This window comes from Cornus florida, unplaced genomic scaffold (genome assembly GCF_030987335.1).
Source record: "Cornus florida cultivar Cherokee Brave unplaced genomic scaffold, ASM3098733v1 CherokeeBrave_3.0.0_Hap2_Chr03, whole genome shotgun sequence".
NCBI lineage: Eukaryota > Viridiplantae > Streptophyta > Magnoliopsida > Cornales > Cornaceae > Cornus > Cornus florida.
In genome coordinates this window covers 44,839,518-44,861,817 of record NW_026775573.1, presented here as the reverse complement: position 1 = coordinate 44,861,817, position 22,300 = coordinate 44,839,518, and the positions used below count along the sequence as shown (strand labels likewise).

The following is a 22,300-nucleotide window of genomic DNA, read 5'->3' as shown; positions in this document are numbered from 1 at the left end:
TATAGACATATAGATAGAATGAAATGACCAATTAGAAGCATTAAACCACATAAATCATTGAATAAACAAGATCTATATATATCAAAGTGTCAAAACATCAATTACAACACTAATTCCTCAATAATACACAAAATTAAGATATAGAAAGCATGCTTGGGGCTAACTCTAGCCCCAAGAGGATGTCTAGCCACTCATGGTGATGATGCTCCAACCCTCAAGGGCTAATTCCATGGAGGAGGTTTGCTCCTTGTTGATGAAGATCTCCAATGGTGTCTCTAGCCTTTTCCTCTTCTAAGCTTCATCTCCAAGAGATGACATGAATTTATTGTTGGCTTCCCTCTCTATCTATCTATCTCTCTTCCTTCACTAAAAAACAATCCTTATCCTTATATAAGTAGGTTAAAATCACTCCCCAAATGAGCTAGGGTCGTGCACACAATATTCTCCAATGATTGGCTAAAAGATAACTTTTAATGAGTTGGAATTTTAACTTTTTGCACTCGGAGGAAGTTCGATCGATCGAACCTTGGACTTGGATCGATCGAACTGGCTGAGATTGATCAAACTAAGGCTGGATCGATCCAACTAGCTGAGCTTTTTGGGAAAAGACAAATTCGAGATATTTTGGGAGATATTTTTGGGAAAAGGACAAAAGGTGGTTAGTGGGTGGACAGTTATGGATAAGATCAATCATTTGAATAAGGACAAAGGTATTCGATCGATCAAAGAATGATGTTAGATCGATCGAACTTTTGGACTTAAGTGCTTTTGGGTCAAGACTCGGATCTATCTTGAAGTGCTGAGATCGATCATTGTTCGATCCATCGAACCATGGACTTGGATCGATCAAACTTGCTTCTTTGCTTTATTTTGCTTCTTTCTTCCTCCACTTTGCTCTTTTCTTTGTTTAATCTCAGAATTGCTTCAATGAAGCTCTTATTTGGCTGAGTTAGCTTATTTTCGGGACAAGTGCCTGAAAATATAAATAATACGAAATCAATCTAAAACGGCAAAGTAAGATAGATAAAGGTACTAGAATGCCTAAGCTTAAAGGGTTTAAATATGCACTTTTCAGTGCTCATCACACCCCCAAACTTAAATATTGCTAGTCCCTCGCAATGAACTAGAAAGTAAAGGAATAAAATGAACAACTATACAACTATAAACTAGAAAATAATAAATGGATAACTCCACTTTCGTAGGGAACACGATTGCATTTAGCATATGCAATAAGCCTTTTAAACCCTTAGGTTACCCTTAGTGGACGAGTGAAGTCTCGTGAGGGTTTCCAGAAATGATACCCACAAACACTAAGCTCTTTCTTTCAAAAGAGGTACCACTATTGCAAACAAGCATTGGGAGAAAACTACCTCAAGTATGCAATTTTTCAACCCTTTTTAAGCAATATCCCAAAATCTCAACACCAAATAAGCAAATATGGTCCTCAACATATCAAGAAAATGATCACGCAAATCAAAACAACTTTAGAATCCTTTTGAGTGGACCGGCATCAATGTGTTGCTATCTTAGCCAACTAAAGAATTAATCACATTCTTATCCTCAAATTAGCACACAAATCTAGTACCGATCATCAAGACAAAAAGTGGACTTTTTATTAAAGCTTATTATTCTAGGTGCGCTTATTCTTTTCACTCGATATTTTTTATTTTTATTTTTTAGAGGATCAAAGATGGAAGCATAGTGCAATGTGTTAATCTCTTAAGCTTTCTAGCGATTCATGAGGTCGAGCGTTAGGTCAATGACTCCCAAACCAGACGGCTTTAGGGCACTAGGTGTTCAAACACCCCTACGGACTTACAAGCTCAAATCAACTAGGCTACAAATCAAGACAACAACCATCTAATCATTTCATACTTCTCAATTTTTTTTTTTTTTTGTAAGCAAGTTCAATTATTAACCTAGAGTTCGGGCCCTCCACCTTCCGGCGCGAGAAGTTTAGTGCTTAATGAGGCTGGAATCTCGACTACTTAATGAAAAGGGATTGTTATCCATCTTTATCAAGAATGAAAGTTTTCAATGCACTACTAGCCCAATTGGGATATAACCAATTCAATAATCAACAAAGCATGTACCCCACAAATGAATGCTAGTGTGCGCATGTGCTAGTGTAGAATACTAGAGTGAATCTCAAAATAATCACAAAATCAAGATGATGTGGACCACAAATGCAAGCAAGATATCAATCTTTCGAAAAATTTACTCCTAAATGGCTTCCACAAGGCATACAAGGAGTATTGACCTCTCAAGTCAATCAATTTTCAAAATTTAAGTATTATAGTCCTCAAAAGATCAAAATCATAGCTAGATGTGGACCAATCATAGAAATATCCCTCAAATACACAAGTCATGCTAAAAATTTGAATTCAAAACTAACACTGTAAAGTACCATTCTCCCAAAACTTAAATTGCACAATGTCCTCAATGTGCAAAGAGAACAAAGGAAAGAGTATACCAGTGCAACTAAGCAAGAATGATCAGGACTGAAGTATCCGAAGTGGATGGCATGGCCCCCCCAAACTTGGGATGAACTGTAGTCCTGAAAATTGGCACTTGGATAAACTTATCAGATAACAAAAATGGGATAATCGGTGCACAGTGGTCATGCAAGTGTAAATGGGATAAACAGATAATGAAATGAGAGAGGTATGAGGGTGGTCCTAGAAATTGGGTAGCACTCTCTCACTGAAGTCACTGTGATACACCTGATGGAGTCAAACATACAGATATGAGAATACAATCATATGACATCCATAGCAAAAATAGATATATAAAATAGAGAAAGTGCAGGTACAATAGAAATATCAAAGCCGACAGACCAGCTGTAAAAATAATACAGTGACAATAATAAAGTATCAAAAGGAGAGAGGGGTCATAAGATAGAAAGGAATGGGAGCTCAGGAAGATGAGGTAGGACGGGCAAATCTGGCTCCGCGGATGTCTCTAGATAAATCTTTGAACATGGTCACGACATCCATGCGGAAGGCAGCAAACTCCACTCTGTGGGCCGTGAGGTCAGCTCTGATGGCAACAATAGCGTCCTCGAGTGTCTGTAGACGCACTCCGAAGCCGAGGGTCAACTCTGGTATGGAGGAGTCAGAAGACAGCTCCTGGGTCTACTCCTGCTCGTGGATAGGTGACCCGGCTGGAGAATGCTAAGCTGCGTCATCTGCTGAGTGCTCTATGTCAATGTCTATATCAATGTCATCATGCTCGGTAGCTGGATCGACTGGTGCATCATCCGCTGCGGGATGTGCTGCTGCTGCCTCTGCCTGGGCCTGTGCTGCTGCCTCCTCCTCTAACTCCAACTCTGCAGCCGCCAGTACGACATGGTCCTGCAGGCGAGTGATAATAGCTCTGTAGCTCTTGTCCCAGTCCTTCTTGAGGAAGTGACAGGAACCTCTCTCGAGGTGCTCCTGCGGGTGGATGGGATAGCGCTGGTCAATGAGAATCTGGGTGATGAGGTGACTGAATGGAAGAGACTTGGCCCTTCCGGGCACCTTCTTGCTGATATACTCATCATGCTCTAGATAAGTGCAGGAATAGACACCCAGTGGTCGGTATAGAAGGTATACAGGGCTGCTAGATAGTCGCCCCGCCTCTGAATCTTGTGTCCCGTCATGTATTATGTTTCAGTAAAGCACTGAATCTGTAAACCACAGGTCATTCGGCAAGAATGTCTGGGTGGCGAAGGTCTTGCCATCGGCATGGTGACCTGTGAGAAAAATCGCCATATCGGCGTAAGAAGGCCTGTGGAACCTGGGATATGTCTCCTGTAGCTCGGGCGGACATCGATGTGGACAGCGAGTTGAACAGGCTAGAGTATCCACTATAATGGTGATCTCATAGCCATTGATAGAGGTGATGAGCTTGGCTGTAGTGCGCGGCGATGGTCGGAGGTTCTGGTAGAACAACCGTACCAGTCGCGGGTAGATCGGCTCTGTAACTGGGGCAAGAATAGCTGAGAGGCCCCGCTGAATGATATCCTGATAGGTAGATCGAGTCAGCACCGATCTGGAGAAGAATGAGGTGTCGAATGCTGACTCGTGGTCGATTGTCATGTGTGCATATCGAGGCGTGAGTTTGTCACGCTGTAAATGAGCTGGTTGAACAGGTGGAGCCGGCTGAGCTGGCTGCTCAAGTGAAGCCGGCTGAGTTAGCTGCTCAGCACCTCTATGCGGTGGAGATGGTGATGGAGTGAATGCTGGATGAGCTGGCGACTGGGGTGGAGTAGGGTGTAATGGCTCTTCTGTATGAGAGGACTGCGCAGTCTCCTCTGTCCACTGTCGGACTCTCCTCTGTGTGTGCTCGGGGCTAGGATCCCGGACATGAGATGGACCGGCCCCATCGTCAAGTCTGCGTCTGGAGCTGTGATAGTGTCTACGTGCTACCGTCTTAATGCGAGCTATAGTCCACAAATAGAAATTCAAGAGTTAGTGCCAGCATATATAGAATATAAGGCACAATATAGAAACATGTATGTCAAGTAAGATAGACTAAACAAAATATTGCATGATTCTATGCAAGTGGCAGAATATGAAACATGCTAAACAATATGAGTATGAAATGCATCCAATGTGGAATTTCACAGGCATTGGGCATATATAAGGTAGCTTGAATATAAGATAAGATGAATGAAGTGTGTATATGAGATCTGTTAAATTCGATCGATCAGAAAAAGAATTGAGATCAATCACAAAAGTTGGATCGATTGAAGGTTGGGTTGGATCGAACGCAAATATTCGATTGATAAAAAATTTGTTCGATCGATCGAACAGTGCGATGATGAAACCTAACAGTCACAGATCTGTGACTTTTGAAGAATGGGGCCTACACGAGTGAGTTCGTGGGCCCTCCAACAACATAAATCAAACCTAAATACACTCCAAACGTGGCCCAAACACCCAAATCTAACAAAATCTTCAAAATCTATGCACACATATACACACACACATATATATATATGTATATATAGACATGGATGCTAAAGCTTTGAGAATGGAAGATTCAACATGAGAGCAACATGATTACGACATTTGAAACAAGTATTGATGCATGAGAGTTCAAATCAAGGGAAGGATGTCTCGGATCTTACCTCAAGAGAGTGAGAGAATGGAGAATGAACTGAGATGATCTGAGATGAAGAGGATGGAGATGAACTGAGATTCGAGATGTTTGGATCTCGCCGGAGGAGTTGCCGGAGCTAGGAGAGATGATTCACAGTGAAGAGGGACGAGATACTAGGGTTTGGTGAGTGAGATCGATCCAAATGATCGATCTCAGGACCCTTGGTTCTGTTTTAAAAAACATTTCCCGACTAGTTCGATCGATCGAAGATGAGTTGTGATCGATCGAACTTTGATGAACTCCTTTCAAAGTATTTTTGGATTTTTTTTTTTTTTTTGAAATTTGCAAAAATAAAATTAAAAATTGGAAAATAAAGTAAAACAAAATATTTTTGATTTGCTTTGAATTTTTTTTTTTAATTTAATTAATTAAAAACTAAATAAATTAAAATATTTTTGAATTTTTGAAAACTTGTCAAAAATTAAAACAAAATAAAATGAGAGAGAAAATAGAATAAAATAAAAATGAAAATATTTTTGGATTTTTGAAAAGTTAAAAAGTCAAACTAAAATTAAAATAATGAAATGAAGATTTGCGATCGATTGAAACAAGCCTTCGATCGATCAGACAGAGGTAAGAATATGCAGGTTTTTGGTTCAAAAATTTGGTTAAGTGTTGGAACATGAGATCGATTGAATTGGGAAGTTGGATCGATCGATGAACTTCTTGATCGATCTTGGAATGTTTCGAACGATCAGACAGAGAGCTGAATATGCAGGTTGATGCAGGCCCAAAATTTTTCTAAGTGTTGAGTCATGAGATCGATCGAACTTGGAAGTTGGATCGATCGAAGGTCTCTTGATCAATCTTAGAGTTGGTTCGAACGATGGGACAGAGAGGTGATTTGGATGTAGGTTTCTGCAAGTCGAAAATTTTTCTAAGTGTTGGATATAGAGAAGAGTTCGATCGATCGAACTCCAGTTTGAAATCGATCGAACTTTGCAGAATGCTCAATAATGACATGAAAGATTATGCAATCCTCACCAAAGTTCCTTAAAATGCATATAAACCAAAAACAAGTATCTAGACTTCGCAAGAAATGAAATGAAAGATAGAAATGGGGGAGGAATAGGGTTTTGACACCCTACGAATGCTTTTGCTATTCTTTAACGTCTCTAGCAAGACATTGGGCTCTTTTAACCCGGATCAAAGATCTGATAATGTGTCCCCTCCTTGTTGGGGTGATAGATGCTTTGAACTCCGCCCAACAAATGGTTCTTTGAAGAACTTATTGGATCAAGCTCAAAGGAAGTCTTTGGTCCCTTATCTATGCAATTATAACTTTTGGGCTTCCATGCCCTTTCAAAGCAAGAGTTTAAAACAAGACTTTTAAAATGCAAGGTTGAAGATGATCCTTTGGAAGTTTTGGTTTTACACAAAAGCTCATTCCCTTGGCATTGAAGATCATGACATTTATTTACAACATTGACTTCTCTTTCATATTTGTCAAATGAATTGGGTGTGGGATTAAAGATATTCAACTTCACCTTCATGTGGCCAAATGAAATCTTCATTATCCCCGTTCTACAATTGATGTTGGCATTAGCGGTTGCCAAGAAAGGACGGCCAAGGATAATGGGAATTTGGCTCTTAGGATTGGGAACCGGTTCCGTGTTTATGACAACGAAATCAACCGGGAAAAAGAATTTGTCAATCCTTATCAAAACATCCTTAATTATACCCCTAGGCTTCTTAATGGATCGGTCTGCAAGTTGCAAAACTACCGACGTCGGTTTCAATTCACCTAAGCCCAATTTAACATAAACTAAGTATGGAAGAAAATTAACACTTGCTCCTAAGTCAAGAAGTGCCCGATTAATAATATGATCACCAATAATGCATGATGTAGTGGATGAACTAGGGTCCTTAAACTTTGGAAGAGTGTTATGTTGCAAAATTGAGCTTACTTGCTCGGTCAAAACCACTTTTCTTGGTGATTGGCTCTTGCTCTTCCGCTTTTGGGTGCACAAGTCTTTCAATAATTTGGCATAAGCCGGAATTTGCTTGATTGCATCCAATAGTGGAAGATTAACTTTCACTTGCCTAAACATTTCCATTATTTCATTGGTTTTTGCCTTTTGCTTGTCTTTTGAAATGGATTCTTTTAAGGCATCCGGAAATGGAACCTTTGGTTCAAAATTTTCTTTTGAACTCTCTTCAATACAAGAAGTTTTCAAATCATTTTTCAATAAAACCTTTTCAACATTATTTTTCAAAACTTCTTTTTCAAACACATCTTTTAAGACTTTCTCATCTACAAGGTCATGTATATGCAATGAAGGAGGAATAGGATGTAAAACGGGACGGGTGACAACTTGAGGTTGCACCGGTTCACTCTCTTCATTGGTCATTTCAACTTGATTGTCCATAACTCTACCACTCTGCAAGGTAGTCACCGCATTAACATGTTCAATGGCGTGGCCTTCCGATGAGGAATGGGTTTGCACAACACATTGTTGTTTCAGTGGGGCATTAATGGGCATCTTTCCCTTCTCTCTTGCTTTAAGAATGCTTGCTATTTGCCCTACTTGGGTTTCTAGCTTAGCAATGGATTGAGAGTGAGAATGAAGTAATTGTGTGTTAGCCTCAAGAGTCCCCAAAGCATTTAAAACTTTTTCTTCAAAGGCGGGACTTCTAGTATTACCTTGGGAATAGGATTGGTTGGGAAAATGAGAATTAGCAAATTGATTCCCTTGTGATTGATAGGGTCTATAACCTTGGGATCCTTGGTTTTAAAGTGGAAGTGGAATGTATTTCCCTTGGAAACGGCCTTGGGAAGGGTTTAAGCCTTCTCCTTGGTTTTTCCAAGAGAAATTCGGATGATTCCTCTAACTTGGATTATAATGAGTACCATAAGGATTGTTCCCTTGGTTCACAAAAGCCGCATTGACTTGTTCATTAGGTTCACTTTGAACTTGTCCGTGAAGACAATGAGTAGTAGATTGAAGAACACTAGAACAAGTCATACATGTTTCATTTGATGCACGATGAAAATGGTTAGGGAAAGAAAATACTTGGTTCGCCGAGTTTCTGTTAATCAAAAATTGATCAAACCTTTGAGACAAAGACTTCATTTCGGCAGCTATTTCATTTGAGTGTTCGACTTGATGTAAGCCAACACTCTTCGTACCTTGTGAATTTCTACCATTCTTGGATAATAGTGTTCTATACAAAGAATTTTCACTCATGCTTTCATAGAGACGCCACACGTCATCCTCATGCCTATCAATGTATGAGCCACCCATGGAAGCATCAACCATACCCTTATAGTTGTTCGGTAAGCTCTTAAAGAAGTATTGAACTAATTGCCATTTGGGCATGTCATGATGTGGACACTTCCTAAGCAATTCATTGAAGCATTCCCATGTCTCATGAAATGTTTCTCCATCCCAATGTGAAAATTCTCGAATTGAGGTCCTCATGGCATTGGTCTTAGAAATCGGATAGTACTTCTTCAAGAACTCTTGTTGCATTTTTGCCCAAGAAGTGATTGAAAAAGGCCTAAGATTGTTAAACCAATACTTTGCCTTGTCTTTTAAGGTGAATGGAAAAAGTTTGAGTCTTAAGACCTCTTCCGGCATGTCCGTATATTTTACGGTGGAACATACTTCAAGAAACTCATCCAAATGCTTGTAAGGTTCTTCACTTGGAAGTCCATCATAGTTAGGAAGCATTTGAATGGTTTGTGGCTTAATTTCATAATGATGTGCTCTAAATGGAGGCAATTGGATGCATGTAGGTGCATTGTATTCATTAGGCACATAGTGATCTCTTAAAGCAAGAGGTGGATTAGCTACTTGAGGTGCAACATGAACACCTTGGTTTTGAATTCCTTGATTGTTGATGGGAGGTTGTGGAACATACATTGGCCTTGGCATTCCATATAGAACTTGGCCTTGTTGTTGTGGTGGTTGGTGAATGAATGGCCTAGGCATGCTTAATGGTACTTGTATGTTCTCATTGTGCACATTGGGATGAAGGATACCTTGTTGGTCTATGTGACCAAGATCCTTAATATGGTCATCATTATGGTCATCCATTGATAGATTGGTTGTATTTGAACTTCCTCTTCCCCTAGGATTTCTAATGATGGATTCAAGATGCAAATCAAGAGGGACAAGAGTTGGTCTCAATGAACGGCGCCCATGCATGCACAATACAAAATACAACAAATACAAAGAATGACAAACACTATGCCTTCAAAACAATGCAATTATACTTCTTCCACAAACATTAAATTCATACTCCCATACTTTAACTCAATGATGCAAGACAATAAAAAATAAGCCTCCATGCGGGCCGATGATTTAACTAAGGGATTGAGTAAAGAAAATCTCACAAAGGTCCTTTAGCACTTCAACTCCAAATTTTAAAGCTTAGCTTAGCAATTTATTTTTAAGTTTTTGGTATTTTTCCTTTCTTTGCTTGCTTGAATTGATTGCTCAATGGCTCCTTTGCTTGCTTCCTCTCCAACAATGCACATAGTTAAGTAAGAACAACCCAATAAGTAACCAAAAGAAAAGTAAAAATAAAGTAAAAACACGATCAAAAGAATACTAATCCTAATCAATTCCATAAATCCGACGCTGCTAAATCTAATCAATCAAGTCCCCGGCAACGGCGCCAAAACCTGGTGGCGGGTCGTCGTCCTATCATAAGCTTAAGAGTGTGCATTAAGGCAAGGGCCAAGAGTTTTACATTTATAGAAGCCATTACTACCTTTCACTGTAAATATAGCTTGGGCGAGTAGGGATCGTCCCAAGGGACTGTGAGGATTGAGTGATGTCGTGGAATCACAATTAGGGCTAGTAGGTCGAATGATCAAACAATTGGTTGGTTGGTTGATTAAAGAACAACTAAATTAAACTAAGTAATAGCAAAAGAATGCAATTAAGAGTAAGTAAGAGAGAGAGAGAGAGAGAGAGAGAGAGATCTTGGGGTTTAGAGATCACCACCAAGCAATGCATTTCTATATCATTGACAAGTGATTAATGAGGGCAATTAGGGTGTTGCAATATTGGTGTGTCTATATTTGGTTGATTCAACAAGTAAGGATGACTAGTTAAGCATGTATGTCTAAACATCATGTGAAAGGCACAATATATCTAAGCTATGAAGCATATATTGTCTAAACAACATGTGAAAGGCACAATAAATCAAAATAAGTCATTAATTCTTTCATTAAACTCACAATCCAAATACAACACAAGGATAGAGACATATGCTAATTGCCTTCAAAAGCTTGGATCATCAAACAACAAGCATAGATTGTCCTCCCATTTAACACTACACTACAACTACACTACATCTACACTACTAGCATGAAAATAAACTAGGGGAGAGGCACAACCCATCAAGAGATAAGCATAAACCATCAAGAGAATCACAAAAGCATTCTTTTAAGTATAATGTTTTGACAATCTCTAAATCTATAACATCAATACACATAGACATGCATCAATAACACAAAATCTAGAGATAAGCACATGAACTTCTATTCTTGCATACATAGACATATAGATATAATGAAATGACCAATTGGAAGCATTAAACCACATAAATCATTGAATAAACAAGATCTATATATATCAAAGTGTCAAAACATCAATTACAATACTAATCCCTCAATAATACATAAGATTAAGATATAGAAAGCATGCTTGGGGCTACCTCTAGCCCCAAGAGGATGTCTAGCCACTCATGGTGATGATGCTCCAACCCTCAAGGGCTAATTCCATGGAAGAGGTTTGCTCCTTATTGATGAAGATCTCCAATGGTGTCTCTAGCCTCTTCCTCATCTAATCTTCCTCTCCAAGAGATGATATGAATTTATTGTTAGCTCCTCTCTCTATCTATCTATCTCTCTTCCCTCACTAAAAAACAATCCTTATCCTTATATAAGTAGGTTAAAATCACTCCCCAAATGAGCTAGGGTTGTGCACACAATATTCTCCAATGATTGGATAAAGGACAACTTTCAATGAACTGGAATTTTAACTTTTTGCACTCGGAGGAAGTTCGATCGATCGAACCTTGGACTTGGATCAATCGAACTGGCTGAGATCGATCAAACTGAGGCTGGATCGATCCAACTGGCTGAGCTTTTTGGGAAAATACAAATCTGAGATATTTTGAGAGATATTTTTGGGAAAAGGACAAAAGGTGGTTAGTGGGTGGACAGCTATGGATAAGATCAATCATTTGGATAAGGACAAAGGTATTCGATCGATCGAAGAATGATGTTGGATCGATTGAACTTTTGGATTTAAGTGCTTTTGGGTCAAGGCTTGGATCTATCTTGAAGTGCTGAGATCGATCATTGTTCGATCAATCGAACCTTGGACTTGGATCGATCGAACTTGCTGTTTTGCTTTATTTTGCTTCTTTCTTCCTCCATTTTGCTCATTTCTTTGTTTAATCTCAGAATTGCTTTAATTAAGCTCTTATTTGGCTGAGTTAGCTTATTTTCGGGATAAGTGCCTGAAAATGAAAATAATACGAAATCAATCTAAAATGGCAAAGTAAGATAGATAAAGGTACTAGAATGCCTAAGCTTAAAGGGTTTAAATACGCACTTTTCAGTGCTCATCATTCTTTTATTTCTCGACGATCTCAGTATTTCATCTTTGAACAACCTTCTTATTCCGCAATCGATCTCGATCTTGATATAGTAATATGAAATTACACTGAAATTTGCCAATTACAAATATTATATCTCACATATATGCATTTAGCTAGATTGGAAAAATTAGAAAAGTCATAGTTGTCTACTTTTAGCTTTTGGAATAATTCTCTTCCAGTACACAATGTTCAATGATTAGTTGTCTCGGTCGCTTAAAATTTTATCCAATTTTAAGTAGTTCTTATTCGTTTTAGCAGTATCTTCTCCAAAATAAAAGAAAATGAAAAGACAAAAAAACCTAGGGAACGTTTTGTTCGGAAAAGAAATACCCATTTTCGTGCTTGTCACACCTATGAAAGTGAAATTATTATTATTATTATTATTATTATTCGGTTTGAAGTAGCATATGAAATGGGTATGTTTTTTATGTCAATTACATGAAATGAAACTATTATAATGCAGGTATATATGATATGTGTGCATGAATCTGTCCCTATTTAGGCATAGATGTGCTTTTTTTAAATAAAAAAAAAAGAAAAAGAAAAAAGAAAAAAAGAACTAATATCATTGCATTTTGTAAAAATCAATAGACTTTAACAAAATGTTTTTTTCTTCAAAGTAAAAAATAGAGGGTTTAAATATGTACTCGCAGAGTTGTGCAAGTTCTTTATCAAACTATTATAATGCAGGAATATATGATATGTGTGCATGAATCTGTCCCTATTTAGGCAAGGATGTGCCACTTTTTTTTTAAGGAAGTGATATCATTGCTTTTTATAAAAATCAACAGACCTTAACAAGGAAAAGAAACGAAAAGCAAATATAGTTCATGAATTTTGGAAGGAAAACATAAAAATAAAAATAAAATAAAAAAAAGGCAAAGATGATGGATTTTGAAAAAAATAAAATAAAAATGATGATGACAATGACTACGAGAGTTCATGTAGGAGTGGCAATTCGTATTCGCAGGTTGTAATCGTGTCGTATCAACTTAAGGGTATTATATTAAAAAGCTCAACCAGAACACGACCCGTTTAATAATCGTGTTAAGAACCCTTAACACTGACCCGACCTGTTTATTAAACGGGTTACACGTGTAACCTGTTTAATGACCTACTTACAAATATATATATATATATATATATATATATATATATATATATATATTATTTAAATTATTAATAATACTCAATAAAATAGTAAATAGTAAAAATATATATATAAGTTTTAATCAACCAAATTACTAAATAGTTTATAATTTATAAAAAATTAAATTATAAGACACAAGTTTATATAGTAATTTTAGAACTTAAATAGAAATTTATTTACGACATATATAGTTAAATGTGTATAAACGAGTTACACGAGTTGAACCCCTCAATCTAAACACGACATAATTAAATAAGCAGGTTAATTGTGTCGACCCGTTTATGACAAAAACCCGTTTAAGGTCAACCTAAACCCATTTAATTCGTGTCCTGTTCATGTACGGGTTACAAGGCTGACTTCACTCTAAATTTACTTTTTATAAATTTAATTACTGTCCACTTTTATAAATTCAGGTGGAAGAGAAATTATTAACCCACAATATATATACATATATATATATATATATGATTTGAGCAAATATTTTGTTCCAAGTACATCGCAAGTGGTGTCCATCTTGGACAGGTTATGTAAATAGAAAATGACATTATCATTCATAATTACGTCATCCCACTCATATAAAATAATCCAATTAGTCGGATTGTCCAACTTATCATTTTCCAAAATATAAAGATGTTTGGTTTATCTAAAAGTAAATTCCTCTAATATGCAATCAAGAGTCTGGATTGTGATTTCTCATTATTTTTTCCCACACTTGTGTTGCTAACTAGAAGAGGATGACGTCTATTAAAACCATGATAGGTAAAGGAAAACCTAGGAAGTCAACCACAAGTCTCGAAAAGAAAATCTCAATATTGAAGAATATTAATGGAGAAATTAAAGTTTCCTGAATTCTATAATAAATCGAACTTAACAATGAAACGTTTACCTCTATTCCTGGCCTCAAATAGAATTTTTGAGCGAGAAGTTAGAGTAAATATTTGAATTCGATGATGTGGACATTACAACTATTCATGTACAAGACGCGCACGGGGGCTTGAACGGTTGTGATGTGGCTAGTACACAGTGTACCGAGCATAACGAATATTTACTCAGAGCTGTTGGGAAATGAAAGTTTTAAAAACTTTAAGAGTGATTTTCAAATAAAGATCTTGATTCATCTATAAAGACAAGTTTTATGAATGAAGAACATGATGATCCATTCAATTAGATATAGAAAACTTATATCAAGGTTTAAGTAAACTTTACATCTCTCTTCTAAAGTGAATGTTCTCACTTATTGTAAATCCCTTTATTATATGCCTCTTCCTTGGATCTCTGTCTTGTTGATAATGATCTTACCTTTAGAAATCACCCTTGGATCTCTATCTTGTTGATAATGATCTTGCTATTAGGAATTACCCATAAGCTTCCATGAATGACCTGGACAAGCTTAGCTTGTGGGAACCTCTATCAGATGAGAACACTAATCCTAAAATCTTAGAGAGAGTAAAATAATTTCTTACCTTCCAAAATTATTACATAAAGGCGTAACCTAAAATATACATGGATCCATGCATATATGGGCAAAATAAAAATAATAATTAAAATAATATATTTTTCTTAATCTAAAAAATTCACGTGATATCTCAAATCTAATAATTAAAGACAATATATTTTTCTCAATCTTTAAAATTCACGTGATATCTCAAATCTAATGGCCTGGAATATCAAGTTAGGCTATGAGTGAGAATCCTTAGGGTTTATTATTTTCTTGGCTAAAATGAATTAATAATTGGCCCGATCCATTATATAATAGACCAAATTTAATTAATTCATAAATTAATTTTTATTCCACTAAAAGAATCTAATTAAACTTCAATAAATAATAAATAACCTCTAAATCAATGTTGCATTTTGACCCTTCTATGTATAATTAGTTATCGGCAATCCAACTACTAAATTAATATATTTATTTTGGTACCCTTGATTATTTCTGACTTGATCACAATAAAACATTTGTTTGACAAAAATAATAATTCAAATAAATAAATATATAATAAATCATTTAGTTTAAAAACACACGACTTTCGAATTTACTTTGTGATCAATCATAATCAATATAAAATAAATAAAAATAGCAATGATACAAATATTGAAAATATAACCCTCTAACTATTAATTACATAACTACCCAAAGTGCTGATCTATAGATTTCGAAGAATCCACTGAACAAATTAAAGTAATTACTAATTAATAAAAGAGTCTATACTTCTCTCATGTTTAAGAGTATATACTTCCCTTTATGCATAATTAGTTATCGGATAAATAAAGCCATTAATCTAACTACTAAATTAATATATTTATTTTGGTACCTTTGATTATTTTCAACTTGATCACAATAAAAGATTTGTTTGACAAAAATAATAATTTAAATAAATAAATATATAATAAATCATTTTGTCGAACAACACATAGCCTTCGAATTTACTTTCTGATCAATTATAATCAATACAAAATAAATATAAGTAGCAATGATGCAAATATTGAAAATATAACCCTCTAACTATTAATTACATAATTACCCAAAGTGCCGATTTATGAATTTTGAAGAATCCGCCGAACAAATTAAAGTAATTACTAACTAATAAAATAGTCTATACTTCTTTCATGCTTAAGAGTCAAATGCCAAATAGGGAGCAATTGCATATGACGGCTCTCGCAACATATTTCAACCTAATGCAAATTTAGTTCAAGTCTTAGTTAATAATGAGTCTATCCATAATTATCGATTATGAACTATTTATGATTACTATTTATGTTCATGTATTGATCGCCATCATATACATATAAATATCTCTTGTAATCAAATGGACACTATCAATTTCATAATGAATTAAAATACATTGAATTCATCAATTGTATAAAGTATAAATATTTCAATTTTGTCAGAAACATATGTCACTTTAATCCAAATAGAAATTCACTATATATGCCAGGACATACAAATCCCAACAGTTGGGTATGCAAAATCACCATAACTGTTACTTTGAGAAAATTGAATGGGATTAGTTGGAATCCAGTGCTCATCTTAATAGAATCCCTATGAGTGAGTCTCAAGGAGATTTATTAGCTCCCATAGACATCAAAGTTAGGAAATCAAGAAAGACTTTTCACTTGCCATCAAATGATTCGTTCTTGAGCCTATAAATAACAACCTTCTTTCTTAAGTTCTTCACTCACTATTTGTCTGCAAAAGATAAACTATATCCCTTAAACATCAAACTTATCAACAATGGCACACTCCCAAGGCTCAACCTCCAACGGTAAGAAGCTAGAGGGTCAACCATCCTCCAACATCTCTTTCTGTCCCATATTAGCAATCCATCTTGTCTTTGTGATGTTTCAAATTAGTTGTCAAATTAAAAAAGTCAAAGCAAAAAAAATACTCCATCCTTTTCAAAATATTTTAATAGAATGATTTTTATTACTTCTCTGTCCCAAAATAAGTGTCATACTTTCATTTTTTTGTCTGTTCCAAAAAAATTATCCAATTTCCTTTTTCAAACAATATATTTTACATCTTTCCATAAATGTCCTTTAAGTTTCAAACTTGACTATTCAAAACTTAAAAGGGCATTTTAGTAACTTTTCAGGGAGACAATGCATATCCCACATGTTCCCTTAAAAATTACTACTCCCCAAAAGCGACACTTAAATTTGGACGGAGGGAGTATTATTTTTATTGTATTAATAGCAAATGAATTATCAAATTTATTCTTAGTGAGTCCACAGTGATATGATGGTTAATTTACTTTTTATTGGTTCAATGTAAGATGTTAAATTGGTAATAAAAATTAATAATAATAATATATTGACTTTTTAAATGAGACACTTATTTTGGGGATTGATAAGAATAAAAAGATAGACACTTAAATGCTGTTTGATTACTCAATTCAGCGTTTAATTCTAAATGTATTTAGCGCAAGTAATGATACTCTATCCGATCAAATTGGCATACTCCTAGTCCGAATCCTACGTGTAATTGCCACGTAATTACCTAAATTGTTGATATTTTATTTGGGTATAAAGATACCAAAAATAAATATGGAAAGAAGCTGAAGAGGTCTTGACAACCCCTCTCTATCTTTCTAATTTCTCTATTCCTCTTTTTTGTTATGTTGCTTCCTTGATTCTTTCCCTCGCATCCACTTCGTAATGAACTTTTGAAGTTTTTTTTTTTTTTTTTCAATCAAATTCCCAAAACTGATACAATATACAGAAGCTAAAATATATATTGGAAAAAATAAATAAATGAAAACATACCTTCAGTCTTATTAGGGTTTTTTTTTTTTTTTTTTTTTTTTCAAGCAAACATATACGTTTATATGTATTGTCCCCTTTGATTTTATAAACCAATAGAGACTTCTCACTATTTTGTTTTCTCTTCAATTTTGCAAAGTGGAAAAGAGAGAACTGTGAGTCATGAAGAGGAATGGAGAAATCACAGAGATAGAGAGAAGTCGTCAAAACCTCTTCAGTTTTTTCTATATTTATTTTTGATATCTTTAGTGTGCAAATAAAATTCACTATTTAGGTAATTACATGATAATTACATGTAAGATTCGGACTAGGAGTAGGCCAATTTAACGGGACAGAATATCATTACTCATTCAACACTTATTCAATTAAATGCATTTGATAATTCACTTTAAACATCGCGGAAAATGATAAGCACATTTGATAATCCACTTCGAATATCATTGAAAAAAGTGAACGCCACTTAAAATGGTTTAAATCTTAAGAGACAGAGACATCATTTGAGTCTTAGATACAATTAATTTTCATGATTGGTTCAGACAAGCTACAATGATTATCACGACCCGAAAGGAGCTTGGATCCTCTGCTAATACAATAAGGCACCAAATAGCACCGATGATCAAAATAATTTACACGCATAATTTTGATCATCCAGTATAATACAGTACGCTGTCAAGGGTTGCCACTTGCCACATGGATTATGCCACTGCGCCAAAACTCTAGTGGTACGACAATGCGCTTTGTTGTAAAAGATATTTGCTTGGAAGACCCGGAATTGGATTTTGTTGGATTGTACAACCTTGAAAACGCCGTGGAAGGACAAAACAACCTACGGTGGGCCACAAGAAGATATTCCTTGGACCACTGCAAATTTGAACATTGACAAAGAACCCAAAGAGGAGATGCATTTTCAGCCATATATGGGGGACACTACTTCCATAAAAAGTGCTTTAATAAAGTAAAATTATTGTAGAGAGCCACTTTAGTAATTATTGTAGAGAGCCACCGGGGTGGAGTGTCTTGTAGTGCTCCAATAATGTTAGTATTAGACCTCTTAATCAAAGAACCAAACATTCAAAATATAATGAAAGGACATCACCACATAAAGTGTGAATATTTGAAAGGTAATAGAAGGCTAATTTGAGAGAGAAAATAGTACAAGAAACACACTGGAATTGGAAGAAAAATATAAATAATTTGTTATCCAAAATGGTAGATTGGATTAGGAACGTCTATATCAAAGGAAATCTTAGCTGAAACTAAGGAAAAGGGGTTTATTAAAAATGAATATGGTGATGGAATGATGATATATACAATAAAAGAACGAGTACGTTTTAAAAAAATGGCAAAAGATTAAGAAAGAAAATTTTTTAGAGAAATACAAAAATTCAAATATAATGCTAAAAACACGTAGCCAAAGCGGTGAGTTGCACAATCAGGGTCTAGAGCAAAAGGATTCATTTTGTATAATCGATTCTGACTTGGATTCACACCTTATCACTCTACCAAAAATCAATTACTGACCATTCCCAACTTTGCGACTCCACTGTCCAATAGTTCTCGACAACAAGCTTACTTTTGATTTCCATAAAAAAATTGTTGGTAGATAAAACAACACTCCACAAGCGTTTTGATCCATTCAAAGTGTGATCTTCTTCTCATTTTTTTTTTTTTTTTTTTTTCAAAAACTGATTTTATTAAATTTGCAAGAAATTCTGTTTTACAACCGATGAATATGAAATCTTCAATCTCAATCAAAAAATGAACAAACGACCTAAAACATTTTGTGTATAGTTTTATTATTATTATTATTACTATTATTATAATAATAAGTCTCATACAACTGGCAGACTGGCAGTACGACAAAGAAATTCCCAGCATAATTTAGGGAATGCAACCTGTTTATACTTTATATTATTATGTTGCATGGTTGTATGTATCATGTGGGACAAAAGTTAATTGGTTTATAATATGGAGTTAGATTACTCCATTAATGAAGTCAATATAGCAGAATTGTTAGTGAACTTAAAACCTTTTGTCCAACTCCAGTTTTCTTCTTCAAATTTTTGCTGCAACAAGGAACAACATTTTTTTCTTGATTTGGCCTCAGTTACTGCCATTCAATTGATCTCTTATTTGCTCCCTTTTGGGTTGCCTACAGTGTTTCTACATCAAATGGCAAAAAGTGATGATGGGTACTTGAGCAACATTAATTGGGCAGAGGCTAGAAACGAAGCTAGCAACGAATCCGGTGCTGAAATCACAGCTGATGAGTGGATAATATCCATACTTAAAGAGAGTCTCGTTGCATCTTCACACAAGCGGCTATCCAAGGTTCCACCACAATTACGGGAGAAGGAGGAAAATAAGGGATTTTTTGATCCTCGAGTTGTTTCAATCGGTCCTTATCACCATGGCAAGCCTGAGTTGAAGGAAGTGGAGAAGTTCAAGACCAAAGCGGTACGTGCATTCATAGATGGAAGCAAAGTTGAGCCCCATGTAATCTATAACAAGATGGTAGAAGTGGTGAGCGATGTTAGGAACTGCTACCTTGAGGGCTCAACAGACGCCTATGACGACGCAGCATTCGCCCGTATGATGCTCCTTGATGGTTGTTTTCTCCTGCACTTCATATATATCAACGTTTCTCCTCGAGGGCCATTTCTAGATGAGCTAGTGAAGCATGTAGGAGAAGCTGGTATGCGTGGGATAATTGCGGACATCATTTTGCTGGAAAACCAACTTCCTTTCCGAGTTCTCCAGGTCTTGATAAGTAGTAGCAGTTCTGCAGAAAGCGTATTGGAGGAATTCATCGAGAATTTCGTTGTCCAAGTTTACATAGATAACAATGCAACGTGGAGAAAACAAACTTACAAGCAAGAGGTAGAGCAGCCCATTCATTTTCTAGACCTTGTAAGGAGAAGATTTATTATCACGGACTCTCGGACAAAAGAAGTAGTAGTTAGCAGCAGCAGCGGCGAGAAAAAAGTACCACACCAAACCGGTTCCTTCAAAACCATTAATATTCCCTGCTGGCGACCAAAAAGTAGGAATAAGAAGAGGAACCCACTCAAGGATGTTTATAGTCACTCATTTCGTTCAGCCACAGAACTTAAAGCAAGGGGGATACATTTCAGGCCTAGCAACACATTTTCTTTGAATGACTCCACTTTCACTTCTCAGTTTGGCTACGGATTGCTCACACTACCTCAACTCAAATTTGATTGGGGAATAAAATATGCACTTCTAAACATGATGGCCTATGAATTGGCACCCAATTCATCAAATCGCCTAGAGGTGTGCAATTACATCTACTTCATGAATTCACTCATAAATGGAACTGAAGATGTGATCGAGCTAAGAACACATAACATCATTCATAACTTCTACGGCACTGATGAAGAAGTCGCAAAAACATTCAACTCCATGGCCACAGGGGGTGGATATCTTTCCTTGGAGGGCCCTATTAAAGATGTCAGTGATCAAATACAAGAGCATTACAACAGCAGGATGAAGACTTGGACGGCTCAACTATTGCACAACTATTTCAGCAATCCCTGGTCTGCTGTGGCTTTCTTTGCCGCAACTTTCGCACTGGTTCTGACTTTCATTCAAACATTTTTTCCTCGTTAGGAAAATTAAAGGTAAATTCAGAGTTAATTGATTATTAATTAATCCAAAGTAAATGAATTTTTTTTTTTTTTTTGCATAAGCTTGATTAATATATATATATATATATATATATGTACTCATTGTAGAAGGTTCAAGGATGACATGGGAGATAGTTGGATTCATCAATCCGACTGATCTGTGCTTACTGCTGTGCTACTGTAGTTTCTCAAAATAATAGGATCCTCCAAGTTTCAAGAGCATCCAACAAGTTAATCATGTGTGTAAGTGGTTAAATTTAAAGCAAGAACTCGATCACTTGTTAAGTTTTTGTTTTTATTTATTTATTTTATTTTATTTTATTTTTTGTTTTTGTTTTTTGTTTTTTTATTTATTATTATCTTAGCTAGTCTGCTTCTGGGGTGTTTATTATCTAAGAGCAATATCTTTAATGATGATTCAATAAAGAAGCGTGTTTTGCAATATGAGAGCTATATATCCTTTATATATGTGTATATATGTATGAATTGTGCTCTTGAGAATGGATGTGAATGTTTGTATAAAAAATAATTTGGGGGTTGAATAGATTTTACTTGCTAATTTTTATTTTATTTTATTTCATTTTTTACATATTTTAATTTTACCTAAATAAAATTAAAATCAAGCCCACTTGTAGAAGGATTGATGGATTAATAACACTCCATGAATGCTTTGGCTCCTTCAAAGTGTGATTGAATCACCTCTTTTCTTCAAATCTGAATTTCAGGTAGAAAAATAAAATCCTTCTCTTAGAATCTCAGAATCTTCATCATATAGACAACACCACTCCTAAATCACTTTCATGTTTATGTGTGTACTCTCAAATATAAAATCAGAAAATCCAAATTTGATTTTCTGAATAAAAATATCTCTATAAGGCTTTCACAAAATCTCTTAAATTTTAATTCCAAAGGACCACACAAAACCTAGTGAGAAAAAGTATTTATATAGATTTTTGAAGACCTAATTATATTTGAAAAACAACTTAATTTCGTGCATGTATTGTCTTGCAAAAATCTAACCAAGAAAAGAAACCAAACTAGACAAGGATTCAATCATTTCTTTTTGGTTTGCAAGAGCGCGACTAGTTGTATGGGACACGGCCAGTCCTGTCCTGCTTGTACAGTAAGCAATCATTTGACAAACACTTTTGAAAAATGCATGCACGACTGGTTGAGTGGGGCGCAACCAGTCCCGCTACACTTCTGAGTTTTCTCGCAAACATAATTTGGAAATCTTTAACCGCGCGACTAGTCGCGAGGTCCCGCCTGGGCAGTTAGAAAATTACAAAAATCTTTTGAACAATTTTCCTAAGTGCCTAAAACATGAAACTCACAAGTGTCCTAACACACACACTTACCTCTCCAAGGTATTATTTTTTTTTATCATCACGGAGTGTGCCAAAGTGGAGACACAGTCCATCTTCAATTCTGCATCCAATCTTGAGTCTTGAAAATCAAACCGAAAATTACAATTCGA

At 35.6% G+C, this 22,300-nt stretch overlaps 1 protein-coding gene across 1 annotated transcript in view; it reads left to right on the top strand.

The window, feature by feature from the left end:
* Window positions 1-21,267, top strand: part of LOC132300405 (UPF0481 protein At3g47200-like) — a 29,472-nt gene extending 8,205 nt beyond the window's left edge. The window contains exons 3-4 of the mRNA XM_059797447.1: window positions 19,335-20,817; window positions 20,932-21,267. Of these exons, the coding sequence (XP_059653430.1) occupies window positions 19,349-20,806 (1,458 nt within the window). The 5' untranslated portion in view covers window positions 19,335-19,348 and the 3' untranslated portion in view covers window positions 20,807-20,817; window positions 20,932-21,267. The remainder of the gene's footprint in view (window positions 1-19,334; window positions 20,818-20,931) is intronic.
* The last annotated feature ends 1,033 nt before the right edge of the window (window positions 21,268-22,300 follow it).